This window comes from Oncorhynchus nerka, linkage group LG9a (genome assembly GCF_034236695.1).
Source record: "Oncorhynchus nerka isolate Pitt River linkage group LG9a, Oner_Uvic_2.0, whole genome shotgun sequence".
Classification (NCBI taxonomy): domain Eukaryota; kingdom Metazoa; phylum Chordata; class Actinopteri; order Salmoniformes; family Salmonidae; genus Oncorhynchus; species Oncorhynchus nerka.
In genome coordinates, this window is record NC_088404.1 from 60729550 (window position 1) to 60748566 (window position 19017).

The 19017-nt window shown below is 40.3% G+C and overlaps 1 protein-coding gene across 1 annotated transcript; it reads right to left on the reverse strand.

The window, feature by feature from the left end:
* Positions 1–5860: 5860 nt before the first annotated feature.
* On the reverse strand, positions 5861–7899 carry cdkn1cb (cyclin dependent kinase inhibitor 1Cb). The gene is made up of 3 exons (XM_029669008.2): positions 7197–7899; positions 6913–7030; positions 5861–6496 (listed from the first exon to the last, which is right to left on the reverse strand). The coding sequence occupies exons 1-2, from the start codon at positions 7723–7725 to the stop codon at positions 6915–6917; spliced, it is 645 nt and encodes a 214-aa protein (XP_029524868.1). The 5' UTR covers positions 7726–7899; the 3' UTR covers positions 5861–6496; positions 6913–6914.
* Positions 7900–19017: the final 11118 nt, after the last annotated feature.

The following is a 19017-nucleotide window of genomic DNA, read 5'->3' on the forward strand; positions in this document are numbered from 1 at the left end:
CCCGAATTTAGTTCAGCCATGGTTCCTAAAGGGAGTGAAAAAGGACAGTAAATTATATGTTCTCGGGCAATATTCAAACATTGAATTTAACATTGAATAAACAAATACGCATTAACAATATAACAAATTCTCTAACACCATAGTCCCCACGAAGCTCGTCACAAAGCTAAGGACCCTGGCACTAAACACCTCACTCTCCAACTGGATCCTGGACTTCCTGACGAGCCCCGCCCAGGTGGTAAGGGTAGGCAACAACACGTCTGCCACGCTGATCCTCAAGACTGGGGCCCCTCATGGGTGTGTACTTATTCCCTTCCTGTACTCCCCACGACTGCGTGGAAAAACACGACTCCAACACCATCATTAAGTTTGCTGACGACACAACAGTGGTAGGCCTGACCACCGACAACGATGAGACAGTCTATAGGGAGGAGGTCATAGACCTGGCTGTGTGGTGCCAGGACAACAACCTCTCCCTCAATGTGAGCAAGACAAAGAAGCTGATCGTGGACTACAGGAAAAGGAAGGCTACCAGGCCCCCATTAACATCGATGGGGCTGTAGTGGAGCGGGTCGACGGGGCTGTAGACAGCTCCTTAGTTGTATCTCCACTCATGAGACAGATATAGCCGAGCAGCTCCGTATTCTGAACGGACAGCTCCTTAGCTGTATCTCCACTCATGAGACAGATATAACCGAGCAGCTCCGTATTCTGAACGGACAGCTCCTTAGCTGTATCTCCACTCATGAGACAGATATAGCCGAGCAGCTCCGTATTCTGAACGGACAGCTCCTTAGCTGTATCTCCACTCATGAGACAGATATAACCGAGCAGCTCCGTATTCTGAACGGACAGCTCCTTAGCTGTATCTCCACTCATGAGACAGATATAGCCGAGCAGCTCCGTATTCTGAACGGACAGCTCCTTAGCTGAATCTCCACTCATGAGACAGATATAGCCGAGCAGCTCCGTATTCTGAACGGACAGCTCCTTAGCTGAATCTCCACTCATGAGACAGATATAGCCGAGCAGCTCCGTATTCTGAACGGACAGCTCCTTAGCTGTATCTCCACTCATGAGACAGATATAGCCGAGCAGCTCCGTATTCTGAACGGACAGCTCCTTAGCTGTATCTCCACTCATGAGACAGATTTAGCCGAGCTCCGTGGTGCTGAAATGGACAGCGCCTCTGCTCAGTTGGTAAAAAAACAAGTCTATATACAATGTGAGCAAATTAGGTGAAGGGAGGTAAAGGCAAAAAAAGGCCATGGTGGCAAAGTAAATACAATATAGCAAGTAAAACACTGGAATGGTAGTATTGCAATGAAGAATGGCAAAGTAGAAATAAAAATAATGGGGTGCAAGCAAAATAAATAAATAAATTAAATACAGTTATAGATATTTCCTGCAGAAAACGTAGAGAAAGCGAGACACCCCTCTCCCTTATTTTTTCTGATCGGGGGTGGGGCCACTCTGGTCTACCTAATGCCCCAGCTCCACAGAGGGGGTGCCCCAGGGGAGACATCACACTGGCAAAAAAAATATGTTCAGCCACACCAGCCCACATCGCACATCACCATCACCACGTTACTTACACACACAAGCAGTAATGCTACTGACACCTAACATATTCAGTACACTACAGCACAACCTTTATCAACTTGTACTGTACCAGTGACCGGTGAAACATAGTCCTCCTTTCTAAACCAGCTCTTTTTAACCAGCTCATGTTTAGGATGAATACAACATGTAAAAACACCACTGGATATACAAATCACCACTATAACTGTGCCTCTGTTGCCTCCATGTTGTGTAATCTGTCTCTGCATCTTGTCTGTCTGTCTGTCTGTCTGTCTGTCTGTCTGTCTGTCTGTCTGTCTGTCTGTCTGTCTGTCTGTCTGTCTGTCTGTCTGTCACTAAGTGTTAATTGCTATTATATATAGAGCTAACATATTAAGGAACTGGTAGTACATCTGTGTCTCTCTGTTTTCTTTCTAATTCCACTGCACCCACCTCTGAGGTTCCTGCTAAGCCTATCATCCTTTCACACAGCACTGGTACCATAATACCAGGTGACCACACTGCCTGTGCTGGACTGCCTGTGCTGGGACCAGCAACATCATAGTTGTGAATGAATAAGCACATTTCTTAGATAAAGAATTATAATGACTGAATAAATGCCTAATAGATGAGCATTGGCTCATAATACATTATGAAAGCCTAACTACTTCTATTGATAGCTGGATACGGGAGATTTCCAGCGTTGTGCTTCGCTTGACAGTGCCACCTATGCGTATATTTCTGCCTAGAAGTGACTGGCCTTTCAGCGAAGGAAATAGGCGGGACTTTCCAGGTGGCTATGTAATGTAATTTGACACCAGAGTCACTGGTTACTACAGCTCATAAACTAAGACCCACTCGCTGGCTGAAGAGATTGAGATTCAGAAGAGAATAAATGTTGATAAAACAATTAAAATACATAGTCAGTCCCCAAATTGACCTTTAACAGGGGATTATTTAGCAGTTATATGCATTAATTTAGTGTTTCATTGTAATACATGAAGACTTGTATTTAATAACAATCAGTAGCTCTGTATTTAAAGTGTTATAAAAGTCAATCTAACAACTTTTGATTGCCAGTGTTCCCCCGAATCCCCCCTAGCTTAATGAAGCCTAAGTGTTAACTAGCCTACTATTTCATACGATATACAGCCAAAATATCAACTGGCAGCAGTAGGCTAAATCTGTGTCAGTGTGCATGTCTTTTTCTGTTTTCTCGCTACCTCAACTGTACTGTCTTCTGCAGCAGCAGCTGATATGTCGGTGCTAAGCCTAGCATTATTTCTCAGCACAGACACAGAACTCGGACCAGCAGAACCATAACTTTTAGAAGTTGGTTAATTTCACCAAACATTTGCAGCGTTGGCCTCAAGGGCATTTTTTTTTGGTCTCTCAAAAATGTTCTGCACCATCTTTATGTTTTTTATGATCCATCATAGCAAGTCTCTTTGGTAATACGCGCTTGACTTTGAATGTGAACTCAGCTCAGCCAATCAGAAAACTGGGCCGGCCCATCTGATCAGGCAAATGTGCAAAGACTATTCCGTTTCGGTTTCAAGAGTTTTACATGTACAATTTATATTATTTCCATAATTTTTACTATTTTACGAGGAAACAACACATATTTTAGGTTCAACAACTCTTTCCAAATAGACACAATTGAAAAATGCTCATAGAATGAGAAAACCACACACTCCCTTATCCAATCTTGACTTAATCAAGCGCAAAATATTATCTGACTTTAAACATGCAGGGGCATCATGCACCCCAAAGTATGTGAAGCCATAGTTTTTAAACAGGACAAATCTGAGGGGGCACATGCCCCTATGGACATGACGCCTCTGACTCATATGTTTAATTCAGATGGGCATATCACATTTCACTCTTTGGAGATAGTTAAAATGAATGGAAATATTCGCCTGTGGAGTGCTTATGACATCTGCTGCATTCATCATATCATAGATAAATATTAATTCGTTTTGCATCCATAATATTGCAAGTGAGATGTTTAAGTATAATTGTTTTATGTGTCTGCAGCTAAGCTACTCTTCGACAAGACTGGACTTCTATTATTTTTCCATAAAATGTTGTCTAGTGGGCCTAATAAAATGTTATGTACAGCCTATAAAAAATTATATTTGACCACATTTTGTTGACAATTTACTGAACATCTTAGGGCTGTTTCGTTTTCTGGTGATTTGTTGAGACCATTTTGGTAATATCTTTCAACATTTGGCAAATGGGCAATGCCAATGTTCATTTTGAAACCTGTTGACCTATCTGTAATTTTATTTTTCAAAAATGATATCTCCTCATTAGTTTTATTTAGAAATGTGAAGTATATGTTTTATTTCACATTGGAAAGCAATGTGGCCTATAAACATCATCAGTAGGCCATGAATAATTCATAGTGTATTTTCATGAACTAAAGAGAAATGGTTGTTATCGCCAATTTCTATTAGTGTTGTGGTGTTTTAATTGTATTTAGGCATAAGTAAGTAGATATAATATACGTGGGAAATATAGTAACAGAAAATATGCGCTGAATCATGTGGTGAATCATATTTAAAATCGGTTAAAATAAAAAAATAAAAACACTTTCGAGGAAGAAAAAAAGACCAAATTCAAATGGTTCAAATTCAAATGCTGAGATGAAAGAAAGATGACCCCTAAAACTCTCGAGGAATTGGGCCTAAACGTCTTTAACATGGAATGGACTTCATTAAAGTTAGACTACACGTGGACATATGTCATCTTAAACATGTAAAGTATGGAGAATTTAACAGTTTGTTGAACAACCCTGATACTCCCTGTGGACATATGGGCTATAATTAGCTGGATATCGCCATAGTTTAATTATATATTTTTTTCAGCCGTTCATATCAATAGAGGAGGCAAACAACGTTTCTTTTGTTCTCCAATGCAGGACATTATGTGGCTGAATTAATGGGTCTTGGCTATGTCTACATGGATTTGCCATATGGCAACAAAAAGGAAAGAATTGAGATGGGAAGCTCTTTGTGTTGGAAATGAGAACAAGGCCGTCCAAGGTACGCGTGTATGCGTGGAGCTGGCAAAGTCATTCTCGCAATCAAAAATCTTCCAATTCCTCAAAATGTAGACATTATAACGCATAAACATGTTATATTAATTGGTTAAGCCACGGATAGGGGCATTTGTCAGCGTTATGAAGGGGGCATAGGCCTATACATTTAGCAAAGTCCTATAGCGCATGAGCATGCTGAGTGCGTGGTTTGCTTTCTTTCAATTAAGGGTAAACTTGCAAGTATGACCAACTGAATGGTTCCTTTCAATGGACAAGGACAATTACAAAGACTAGTAGTTTTTTTTTATTTGGGCAGGTGGCCTCCACGGCCGAAGTGGTGTGGCGCGGTGTTTCCACGGAGTAAACAGTGTGGGTGAGAGGTTCTTTAGACGAGTTGTTGAGTGCGGGTGAATGTGGGGGTGTCCGTGTGGACAATGCGGGGTTCCAAAGGCAGCTGCTGCCTTTCTTTAGAAGGGCGAAAGGGCCTTTAAATCCCAGACTATATCCCGCAGCTGCCAATGGCTGCACGTTTAAATGCGCCATCATGCAATTCAACTAAGCTTATACTTTTCTTTTTTTTTCCAAAGCCTACAGGCAATATTGGCACACAGAGATAAACTTAAGTCTACCGGTATCAAAGAAATATAACTTGAAAATGTATGGTGATTGTAGCCTATAATCTCTTGAAAATATAGGCTTACATTGTCTTTCATATTTCTTTAGGCCTATCATCATTTCATTAAAAAAACAAGGATAACCTTTTTTGCATCCAGCAAAAACCTTAAGCTGACCTTGAAATATGTTTTTGCTCGAGGGAAGTTTAGGTTATGTGGGGCTGACATTGGTGAACTGATAAGACATTATAAAATGTACTTTATTATATTTTTTACTTTAGGTAAAATGGTATTGTTGTGTCTAGGCCTATGCTTGCTTCATCTAATGGCTATAATTCTCTTGCCATATGAGTTTGTAATTAGAAATTGCTAATTATTTTCATCACAGGGAAAGGCTATTTGATGGCAAAACAGAGCAGGCCTGCACATTTTTCTTGTGTCTGGTGCCATGACTGGGGGGGGGGGGGGGGCAACAGATGTTGGCTTAGCTATGAGGTGAAGTAGGCTTTGGTGTCTATACTGCTGTAAGCTTTAGTTAGTACTTTACGTTAGACAATTCACACTATTCTTACACACTATAAAACGGACCGGACCCTACCTTTAAACAAACATTCGGAGAAGATACAAACATAAACAAATGTTTACATTTCAATGACAATATTTTATTTGCATATTTTGCAAAACAGAAAATAAGGGCAATGATATAGAAAACGGCTCAGAAACACGATGAAATCTAAGTTTCAAGTGCACTATAAAAAGCTACATGATTGCAAAACATCACAATAAAACTTTGTAAATAAAATTTAAAAATGTGCCCTTTGACTAAATCAAAATGGCATTTGCAAATGTAGGCCTAAAGAAACAAATAAATTATAAGTTAGAATAGTCGTAAAAAATTGCCTATTTACACAACCCAGAAATATTTAACAGAAATAAACATTTATAATGTCTCTATAAAGCTGTACACTTTTGGCCAGTGTAGACAATTTAAAGTAATTTAGGATTGCACAGTTGTTAAACATTTATTAACACTGTCAATTGGCTGTATGCAAAGCAACCATGAATGCTACATTTTGTCTGAGTCCTTAGGCGAATCCTCTGTCCCGACCGTTCAATCCTGAGAGTCCACGGACTGTAGGCTACGTTCCATATAGGTCCACTCGGAGACGCACCAAGCCGATGGACAGTCGAGCAGGCGGGTTCTCCATCCCTTGTTTTCTGTCTCCTTCAAATCAGACGGTAGGAGAAACGATAATCACAAGAATAGGGCTAACGCCTGGAAAGGAAATACAAAAATTACATGAGTGTTCGTTGTCTAATTAAAAAAAAAAAAATTGTTACAGACATGACAGACTAAAATCACGAGTGTGGTCTCGAAATAAAATCAGAGTTGTAGTCTAACCCCAGCAGGCGTCTCCATTTGCATGAGCCTTTCCCGCCACGGTGACAGACTCCCCTCCCCCAACCACACATTACTCTACTGCGAGCGCTCACTCATTTTCAGCCTCCAGTGCAAGTGTGTAACAGTATTTGGACTTTTATCGTCAACTAAATAACTTCATATGAGCAAAAGTCAACTAAATAACCCCATATGAGCAATTACACACACGCAACTATTTTGTCCTGTATTAGTAAACGCACGGCCTATGTCTAAATGCCACACATTTCTCTTGAACTAGAAACCATACAGACCTTCAACGTATTCTCTTGCGTGGAGTTTGTTCTGCAGGAATGGGAGACGAAGGATGCTGGCAAGTGCTTTCATTCAGCTTCGTCTCGGTCGTCGTCCTTTTACGTTTCACGTAGAAGTCTGGAAAGAAAAGTAACATTTAAAAAACAGGAATTCACGCCATGGCCCCAGGTAGCCAAATATTAGCTACTTGACCGGACAGCATGAAAATGACTAGATCAAATATATCTCGACAATCACCATCAACGCGTAAAACACAATAGGCGTACAGGTGAGCGATATTTACCTGTAATATGTGCCGTGGTGGTTGTATCAGTAGTAGCCGTCCTTTTACTTCGAACGCACGGGGCTGGTTTGCGGGTAGGCTTCCCCGAGTTCTGCTTCATTGCCCAGTTCTCCTGGTTGACTTCGGTGGGACAGGGAGTGCTACTTTCAGAGTTGGTCAAACGGTCCTCGCAAAGAGGCGATACATCCAGTGGGATAAAGTCCACGCATTGCTTCAGATTGACTGGTGTTACAATCCGGTTCCTCCCGACCTGTACAGAGTCCTGGTAGAAGACTGGAGTCGTATCTAACGGGGTTTCCTCCCACTCGTAGTCCCCAGACAGTGGCACGTCGGCGTCGAAATTAAAGTTCCATCTCCGCTGGTCCCTCTCTGAAATCTCCCACATCTTGGATTTCATCTCCCGGTTCAGTTCGTCGTGATCCACCGGTCCAAAAAGGTTACGGCAGACGCCTGTGCGTGCGTGGAGAGGAAAGGTCCTCCGTGCGGCCAACCTCTCCAGGGCGCTGCTTGTTAGCTGGACGTTGGACATTGTCTTACCAAAGTCCAACCCAAAAATACACAAATAAAAATAAACAAAATGCTTGATAGATTAATGCCTGGATTTAGAGTGTAGCAAAATATTTTCGTTTCTGTCGAGTTGTGCCACACGATTCTGTTTAAATGTACCCGAGTAGAGCGCCACACCGTATTTAAAGTCCCAAACAGTTGTAGGTTCATGTAGCCGGATCGCTCGACCATACCATTGGTTCGTTTTACGTCCAACCCTTTAAAAAAAATGCCTCCATACCCCATTTCCATTGGCTGGTACGAAGATTTGGACGGGGGCCATCTAGAGCTTAGCTTTTGATTTGTGCCTGTGGTGTCAGTATTGGCAGTGAGTGAAATGCCTTTCGAAAGTCGATGGGAAACTGTTGTTGCTGCCTAAAGATTGCTTACTATGTATTTTTCCTTTCCTCCAATCCCCAGCCCTTACCGCTTCTCCCTCACCAGCTGCACAGCCACGTCCCGCAGGAGAGATCGAATAACTGCTTCACAAACCAAAGAGTAGAGGTTGGCAGTGCAGAAGTCTACCACATATTATTGCTGTTTAAGAAAACATGTCTCCGCTTCTAATAGTCCAATAGCCTATTGTATGACCACCATTTAAATGATTGTATGATTTCAGATGTTTCATTGCTGCTCCGATGTAAAGAACCCAACCCATGTAAACAGCAAACACCCACCATTTAAACATCGAATTGCCTACCTGTCTCGTTTACAAGTGAAACCTCAAATTTGGTGAAATATTAGTTCTACAAGTGAAACATCAAATCTCATCCGAATACTCAACTAAGTATGTGATGTGAAGTTAATGAAGTGAACAGTAGGCTAGACAGGGCCAGACTACTGCATTTGGGACCTTTTGGGGGGTTATATTTTTTGGGGTGGAAACCAGCTAATTTACTGCATTACAATACATTTTGCCATGGTGCAGAGAGAAAAATGTGTAGCTTTATAATGCTATTCTACACATTTTGTTTTGAGGCTAAGATATATATTTTTAGTTTTAAAGCTCATTTCCTGTAATTCTACACTTTTTGCCATGAGGCAGAGAATAAAATGTGCTGTTTTTGTTCAAAAACCAAACATTGAATTTATAAAGCAAATTTTCTGAAATTCTACACATTTTGCTAACATATGCTATCTGTATAAAAAAAATATATATATCTATATATTTGTTGTTGTTGGGTTGGGGGCCCCCTGTAGGTCGGGAGCCCTGGAGCACGTGCTCTGCCTCCCAGTTCGGTAATCCGGCCCTGAGGCAGATGCAAAGCCACCATGCAACCATGTTAAAAAATATTATATAATTCTTGCATTTGCTTGACAAGACTTACTCTTTATTTTTTATATTTTAAATGTTTTTTTGAGATGTATTATTATTATCATGATTAGCCTATTGTTGTTCTTAATGCTATCATTTGTAAACTGCTTTTGAAACCATATTTTTTGTCAGGTAATATCTAAGTTGTTGCATTGGTCTGTTGATGCTCATTGAATTCACAATACCGACACTCTCAAGTTAGGTTACTGATATAATTGTGCAGCAGAACCCATACTCTTCTAGCAATAACATTAATAATCTACTAAGAAACCAGAGACCAAATGGAAACGCCTAACGTTGCAGTGTGAAGGGCTACAGCGACCTCCTTTGGTTTACACGCTAGTGGTTAATGTTGGATTGGGTTTGTTAAATCCTATGGTGTCACTTTTATTTGCTATGCGGTAGCGCCCTCTCCTGGGTCTCAATTTGTAATTTCTATCAAAATAGGCTTCACAACAGCACCAATTCTAAATGTGCAGATTATTTTATTCAGTGCAAACTTAATTCTGTGGCAGTACTGGTTCATTGCAAGTAGACTAAACTGTTCAAGTTGCAGACATTTCTGAAATATTTAGGCTACTGTTTGAGTGGCAGTGAGTGAATTAATTAATATGATGTCATGATTGTAATGATGATGACTTGATTACATTAATAAATTCACTCAGGAAAGTGTTTGATGTTTTCTGACAAATTAATCAAGCACTTGATCAACCAAGAATATAGAAAATAGGTTGATTAATGGTTTGTATTTGGTTTTATTCTTTATGACCTATTCTTTCAGGTAAGGAATATAGTGTTGTTGTCAGACCATTGTCCCTAAAGTGGAAACCATTCCCAAATCCGACAGACAGACAGACAGACACACACATACTCTTGACCCTCCCTGTGTGTGTGTCTGGAACTGCAGCAGTGGGTGACTTAACTGGCTTCTTTTGTGGTCCCAGGGTCTGCTCTTCAGGACCCTTGGGGCAGGGAGGTGTTGTGGCCCATGTTTTATCTTGCTTTGTCATGGGATTTACCTGGTTAATGTTAATGCTGAGTTGTGGATTTTGAAGTTCATGTCCACGGACTGTTTGTCTGGTTATACATGTGAAGCCTGTGTGAAGATGGGAATAGGGAGCCCCAGTCACTTGTGAGATTCATTAAACATGCTATTTAGCAAATTATATGTGAGCCTACTAGTATATGGTACAGGGGAAATACGTGGGCGAAACATACAATTAATTATTTATGTTCAAGATCAGAAACACAGTTCAGGGCTTGAAGGACATTTTCCATTAAATACAGTGTTGACTCCCCCAAAAATAAATATCAGAAGGATTGTGACAAAACATAGAGTAAGTATACACATTGCCTTATTTTGCAAATGTGACTGACTGCACATCAGACGTCATTTGCGAGTGGCATTTCCACTTCTAAACAGCGTTACGACCGGAGCCCATTTCCAGGGTGTGGTGCACTAAGATCTTACCTATACGACTGGGCCTTTTGAAGTGTGATTAGATTATGTTCCTTACTAGGGGAAATCGCCAACCATTTATACCACTGATGTCCCTATTTCCACCTGTAAAACCATTTGGTCTGTGTCCTCCACTCTTCCTCAGCTTACCTGGAGAAAAGGTGAGCTGACACACCCAACCAGCCACCACCAATTTGCTGTTGTTTATTACACCATTGGATTTCTGTAGAGATTTATATGCTGACAACATTTACATGTACATTACGTCTACATCTGCAGGGGCGGCAGGGTAGCCTAGTGGTTAGAGCATTGGACTAGTAACCAAAAGGTTGCAAGTTCAAATCTGTCGTTCTGCCCTTGAACAGGCAGTTAACCCACTGTTCCTAGTCTGTCATTGAAAATAAGAATTTGTTCTTAACTGACTTGCCTAGTAAAATAAAGGTAAAATAAAAAATTACCTGCAGGCAGGTGCATATTTTTTGCTGTGTTTGTTTATAAGAAAATACAAAAATGTGAATGCTTACATATTTTTTTATTTCACCTTTATTTAACCAGGTAGGCTAGTTGAGAACAAGTTCTCATTTACAACTGTAACCTGGCCAAGAATATACTACAAAACTTCATATTGTGGAAAATCACATTTTTGTCTGCACTGGGCCTTTAAGACAAGCAAATGAAACCAAAAATGCCAATTTGGTCACATTTTACATTACATTCTGTAGGCCATGTAAGAGTGAGTGATTTACCAGTGGAATTCTGTAATAGACTAGTAAGAAGTTGGAATAATGCTGTGAAATTGTGAAAATTATGGTAATACCCTTTCAGTGTAAGAGCTGTTTGAAAAGACCACCTGACATTTCAGCCTGTTTTGGTGTGATGGAATTTTGGCTTGCCTGGTGACATCATCGGGCGGTAAATTAGTTAACAGACCAATAAGAAAGAGAATTCCAGACCCCTCTGACAATAGCAGCTAGTTTTCAGTGTTCTCCTCCCCACTCAACCAACTCCCAGGCAATCCTAGAAACATTACTGCTTGTGAAATTGCTCTTCTCTCAGAAGCTATTTTTGTTTCTTTCTTACCATTTTATTGAAAACAACCACAGTAATGTACTTAATTGTTAACCAGAAATGATTTGATATTGAGATAAAAACAGCAGCATTGGACCTTTAATAACTTGTTATTACAGTATCTTATTTATGTCTTTTGTAAATGACTCTTGTTCAACACAATGTTTTTAACAGTCTGGAAAACACGATCTCTCTACATTAGATTTCAGCACTGTGTTTTTAATCAGACACTCTCTCTTGGATGTGATTGATCGGCACACACAGAATGCAGGGATTTGATCAGCACAACAATAACGGGATTGGGTAAACTACTTTAGTTGTACATCAATTTCAGTGATGTAAGTCACAGAAAATGAATAATATCAGAAAAACTGAGATTAGAAAAATCAGAGTTCCTAATCAGGAAAAACACAACTATATATCTCAACATGCTAAATAGAAAGTGACATTTCTGTTTAGATAACAGAGCACTGACTGTATGTTGACAAAGCTGTGCTGTTAGATAAAACACGATAGGAAACCTATAATATACAGTGCATATCGGTATGCACCTTTCCTTGGATTTCTTCACATTTTATTGTGTTACAAAGTGAGATTACAATTAAATGTGTATATATATATTATTATTATATATATCTATGTGTTATTTTTACAATCTGCACAATATACTCTGTAATGTCAAAGTGGAAGACAAATTCTAACATTTTCTTTTTTAATTACGGAAAAATTAAACACATATCTTGATTAGATAAGAATTCACACACCTTTGGCAGCTGTAAGTATTTTAGGTAAGTCTCCAAGAGCTTTGCAGACTTGGATTGTGCAATCTGCACATTCTTTTTTTTTTAATTCTTAGGTTGTTGATCATTGCTAGAACGCCATTTTTAAGACCTGCCATAGATTTTCAAGCAGATTTCAGTCAAAGCTGTTACTAGACTACTCAGGAACATTCAATGTCTTCTTGCTAAGCAACTCCAATGTAGATTTGGCCTTGTGTTTTAGGTTAATGTCTTGCTGAAATGAGAATTTGTCTCCCACTGTCTGGTGAAAAGCAGACTGAACCAGGTTTTTCCTATAAGATTTTGCCTGTGCTTAGCTCCATTCTGTTTATTTTTACCCAAGTCCCTGCAGCCACCACCATGCTTGAAAATATGAAGAGTAGTAATTACTGATATGTTGTTTTGGATTTGCCCCAAACATAACACTTTGTATTCCTTGGCCAACTTCTTTGCAGTATTACTGTGGTGCCTTGTTGCAAACAGAATGTGTGTTTTGGAATATTTTCTTAATTTCACTTCATCATTTAGGTTAGTTTTGTAGAGTTACTACAATGTTGTTGATCCATACTCAGTTTTCTTCTATCACAGCCCTTCAACTCCATAAACGTTTCAAAATCACTATTGGCTTCATGGTGAAATCCTTGAGCGGTTTTCTTCCTCTCTGGCAACTCAGTTAGGAAGGACACCTATATCTTTGTAGTGACTGGGTGTATTGGTACACTCCCCAAAAGCCAATTAATAAATTTACCATGCATAAAGGGATATTCAACATCTGCTTTTTACATTTTTACGCATCTACCAATCAGTGTCCTTCTTTGCGAGGCATTGGAAAAGCTCTCTGCACTCTTAGAAATAAAGGTTCCTTTTAGAACCAAAAAGGGTTCTATCACTTGCTTCATACAGTATATGGAACACTGAAACGTTATAAATACATGCCTTTTATGGGGTTCTTCGATAAGAACTGATATAGAGTCCTGCATGGTGCCATTTATTAATTATGGCTACTACTGTTAAAATAATATTTCTAAAAGAATATCTCATTTAGACAAAAAATATTAAATAAATGGACAAAATAATACCGACATAGTTTTTAGAATTTATTGTAATTATATGCAAACATAGTTTGGAAATATGCATGGGTGGCCAGGAATGCATCTCTTCGTTTGAAAAATGGCCCAAGTCAACTGTGGCTGACTTCTTTATAATACAATAGAAGTTAGTCCATTAGTTATAGCGAACAACAAAAATGTGTCTTCTGCTCTATTCTCAACCCCCCCCAAACAGCAGACCTCACACATACGTCTAAATCCAAGATGGCCTAGCAGTCAAGCATATGTTGTCTTCGTCTTGTCGTTTCCCGTGTATATATCTTTATATATCTTTTTTCTTTGCATATATTTTGTAATTTTTTCTTAACCCCAACATCAACATACTCTCCTGTAACCCGCCTCACCCAATGTGGTATGGATCTGCTATTTTCTTTACTTTATGCCCGGAACCCCCAAAAGAAGCTAGCCAGCTATCTAGCTACTAGCTAGTAGTCAGCGAGCCACTGCTAGTGGTCATCAGCTAACCTTTTGCCAGGACAACTCCTGCCAGTCTGTACAGCGTGTTTCAACCCAGAGCTTATCGGACTCCCTTTTCTCCATATCACCAGATTCCTGCCTCAAGCTCTGAACCTCTTCACCTGGATCATCGCAGCTAGCTCGCTGCTATCCGATTGGATTCTCCTGGCTAACATCTCTGTCCCGAAGCAAGCACCAATTATCCTGGAGCTAGCATATGCTAGGCCCATCTCCCGGCTAGCTGAAGAGGTTCATCAGTCATTCCTTGGGCTACAATATCTATTATTGCTGATAAGGAGCCCCGCCGGTCCATCACGACTGGACTACCGACGTTTTTCAACAGGCTCCTTCGTCGCGAATGCCCATCTGCTAGCCTGCTATCCACGGCCCGCTAGCTGTCTAGAGCATACCGGATTGTTAGCTGAAGTGGTCCATCAGTAAATTTCTTGGGTTACTATACTTATTTTGCCAATTGGCCTGGACCCTTTTACTACACGGACCCCTGCTGATCCTTCACGACTTATCTTCTGACATAACCGCATGAGGGGGCTACAACAACAGACTTCTTCCGTCGCAACGTCCCTCTAAGGCCCTTCTGCTATCCTGCTAGTCCCGGCCAGCTAGCTGTCTGAATCGCCATGTCTCCAGCCCGTCCAGCTACACATTGGACACTATGATCACTCGGCGACGCATGCCTCTCCCTAATATCATTGTGTCTTGTCCATTGCTGTTTTGGTTAGTGACTATTGTCTTATTTCACTGAAGAGCCTCCAGCCCTGCTCAATATGCCTTAGCTAACCATCTTGTCCCACCTCCCACACGTGCGGTGACCTCACCTGGTTTAATTGGTGTCTCTAGAGACATTACCTCTCTCATCGTCACTCAATACCTAGGTTTACCTCAACTTTATTCACATCCTACCATAACATTGTCTGTACATTGTGCATTGAATCTATTCTACCACACCCAGAAACCTGCTCCTTTTAGTCTCTGTTCTGAAAGTACTAGACAACCAGTTCTTATAGCACTTAGCCGTACCCTTATCCTTCTCCTCCTCTGCTCCTCTGGTGATGAAGAGGTTAATCCAGGCCCTGCAGTGCCTTGCTCCACTCCCATTCCCCAGGCCCTCTCATTTGTTGACTTCTGTAGCCGTAAAAGCCTTGGTTTCATGCATGTTAACATTAGAAGCCTCCTCCCTAAGTTTTTTTTATTCACTGCTTTAGCACACTCTGCCAACCCGGACGGCCTAGCTGTGTCTGAAACCTGGCTTAGGGAGGCCACCAAAAATCCAGAAATTTCCATCCCTAACTATTCAATTTTCCGACAAGATAGAACTGCCAAAGGGGGCGGAGTTGCAATCTACTGCAGAGGTAGCCTGCAGAGTTCTGTCTTACTATCCAGGTCTCTACTCAAACAATTTGAGCTTCTACTTTTAAAAATCCACCTTTCCAGAAACAAGTCTCTCACCGTTGCCGCTTGCTATAGACCACCTTCTGCCACCAGCTGTGCCCTGGACACCATATGTGAATTGATTGCCCCCCATCTATCTTAAGAGCTCGTGCTGTTAGGTGACCTAAACTGGGACATGCTTAATATCCTACAATCTAAGCTTGATGCCCTCAATCTCACACCAATTATCAATGAACCTACCAGGTACAACCCCAACTCCGTAAACACAGACACCCTCATAGATATCATCCTAACCAACCTGCCCTCCAAATACACCTCTGCTGTCTTCAACCAGGATCTCAGCAATCACTGCCTCATTGCTTGTGTCCGTAATGGGTCTGCGGTCAAATGACTACCCCTCATCACCGTCCCTAAAACACTTCAGTGAGCAGGCCTTTCTAATCGACCTGGCCCGGGTATCCTGGATATTGACCTCATTCTATCAATAGAAGATGCCAGGTTATTATTTAAAAGTGCCTTCCTCACAATCTTAAATAAGCATGCCACATTCAATGTTTTTTTGACCAGGAAAAGATATAGCCCATGGTTCACTCCAGACCTGACTGCCCTTGACCAGCACAAAAACATCCTGTGGCGTACGGCATTAGCATCAAATAGCCCCCGCGATATGCAACTTTTCAGGGAAGTTAGGAAAGCAAAGGCTAGGTTTTTCAAAAAGAAATTTGCATCCTGCAGCACAAACTCCCAAAAGTTCTGGGACACTGTAAAGTCCTTGGAGAATAAGAGCACCTCCTCCCAGCTGCCCACTGCACTGAGGCTAGGAAACACTGTCATCACCGATAAATCTAGAATTGAATCGAGAATTTCAAAAAGCATTGTTCTTCCTCTCCGGCAACTGAGTTAGGAAGGACGCCTGTATCTTTGTAGTGACTGGGTGTATTGATGCACCATCCAAAGTGTAATTAATAACTTCACCATGATCAAACGAATATTCATTGTCTGCTTTTTATTTTATTTTTACCCATCTATCAATAGGTGCCCTTCTTTGCGAGGCATTGGAAAACCTCCCTGGTCTTTGTGGTTGAATCTGAGTTTGAAATTCACTGCTCGACTGAGGGATCTTACGGATAATTGTATGTGTCGGGTACAGAGATGAGGTCGTTCAAAAATGATATTAAACACTATTATTGCACACAGAGTGAGTCCATGTACCTTATTATGGGACGATTATGTTACATTTTTATTCCTGAACTGATTTAGGCTTGCCAAAACAAACGACTTGAATACTTATTGGCTCAAAACATTTAAGCTTTTCAATTTAATAATATGATTGAGGTGACCAAGATCGCTTTAGAATCACATTTTGAAGAAAAAATGTATTAGTGGGGTGCCGGTGTGCAAGCTTGGGAACAGTCTGTATAGAGAAGGGAGAGAAGGGAGAAAGAAGGAACAGAAAAATGTGGGGGTTTTCATGAAATAAGTGTGTATTTGTCCAAATTAATTGGATCTTAATCAGTTTTCTGTAGCTTTTTGTTGTGGACTACACATTCTAAGATGTAAGTGGTGTGTTAATATTGATGTTTAGAATATAAAACTGTTTCAAAGTGCTTTAAAACCCTTTTACAAACGGACATCAGCCCTAAGCTGGCTCAGACTCAGACTGTTCTTTGAGAGAATATGTAAGATTAGAAAGTACTGTGCTCACTTGGGCGGGCTAGGTTCAGGCTCTGTGTAAGTCCACAACGGCACAGGCAATGCCTATAAGGAGGAAGCCAACCAACTGCAGTCACTATGATCCCCTTCTCTGGATGATCTCCTCCAATCAGCATTGGAAGTCACGTTACTATGACAAGTACAATAATGGAAGAACAAAATCATACATACCATATAATAAGCTCTTGTCACTTACATGTTTGGTAAATTTGGTGGTTCCATAGAGGGTAAAGAATCACATCTGTCTCCCTACCTAACTAAGGTGTGCGTGTTTGTGTTTAATATAATGGTGTTTTAATTGTGTTTATGCAGGTTATTTACATATTCATGGACTTTATTTGAGGTGGAATTTGTTTGTGAAGTTGTAGTTTTGAATATACAAAACATGGTTGCTGTTGTTGAGATGGGAAAAAAACATATGCGCACATACCCGGCATGCAAAACAAATGTAATTTAAATATTGGTTGAACTTAGGTTAAGGTAAGATTCAGGGTTAAGGGTTTGGGTAAGTGTTAGATCTAGACATATTGCTTCGTGTTGTTTAGACAGGAATGGAGATAAGGCAAAATAAAGTCAAAAGTTAGATTTTTTTATTCTAAATGTTTTTTCTATACAACTGATCCTTGACCTCTTCGACCTCAGTTATTGTCTGCATGTAGTGTAGAGTGCCACCTAGTTATGAAAATGCCTCATGAGGTGGAATGTTTAATACTCAATCAAGCCTGTCATGTTAGTCAAATTTACAACATAAAACAGGAACAGGAATTTAGCGGCAACATCATTGGGGAGAATGGGCTCATGGTAATGACGGGATGGGAATGAGTGGAATGGTATCAAATACATCACATGGTTTCCAGGTGTTTAATGCCATTCCATTTGCTCTGATACGGACATTATTACGAGCCATTCTCCCCTCAGCAGCCTCCTGTGAAAACAGGGTATTAAGCTAATCTGCTTAATATTCCTATTATCAGTTTTTATTAGATAGAAATAATGGAGAGAGATAGAAAACTAGGGAGGAGAGGGTATGTCAGCAGGGCATGAGCCGGATTCAAACCCATGCCGACATGGGCATATGTGTGCATTGTAGACTATGATGCTACACCACTGGACCACAATTAAAGCTGCAATTATAATTTCAAGTATTAAGTGTTCCAGGTAAGATGATTTGTACCTTTTTTCATAGTAAACACACACTAGACAGGTGGGAAAAAAACACGTACAAAAAAAATGACATTTAACACTTGAAAAAAGCAAGTGAAAAATGAAAATTAGAAGTGTTAAGATATCCCCAACCTCTGGGACCTCATTTATAAATGTTGCGTAGGCATAAAAGGCAGCGTACGCCACTTTCTAAACACATTTTGGGATTTATAATTTTAAAAAAACTTGACGGGAGAATGTGCGGTCCTCCACAGACACTGTCGCCCACATACGTATGCACGTAAACTGGACAAATGAGAAACTGCAACTCTGATGGCAGAAGGATGAAACTCTAGAAACTATTTGAAATTGATATCATTGTGTAAAATACATAGAAATATTACCTCTCACATAATATATATGAAGAGTTCCCTGGAGTGCACACAAAAAAACATTTAGGATAATAAATAAATGGAGAAATCTGTTCTTGCAAAAGATCCCCTCAAATATGTTGTACAGTTTAATCGGGAATCATATTTATTTGGTTCTGTAATTAAACAATACTTGCATGTTATGAAATTTAATAAGGTGAACAGTAGGACAAATTACATTTACATTTCATGTGCTAATCACATGTTCTTTGCGCAGAATGTCAGTGTGATAATGACCCTGTCATGGTCAGTTACAATCAGGTTAATTACCACACCTGAAGGTGTTACGCAACTGGGTAGCTTTGACAATCAAATGGGTGGGTATAAAAAGGCGTAATGAGCACAATGGCTGCTTTGGCGTAATGAGCACAATGGCTGCTTTGGCGAATGGA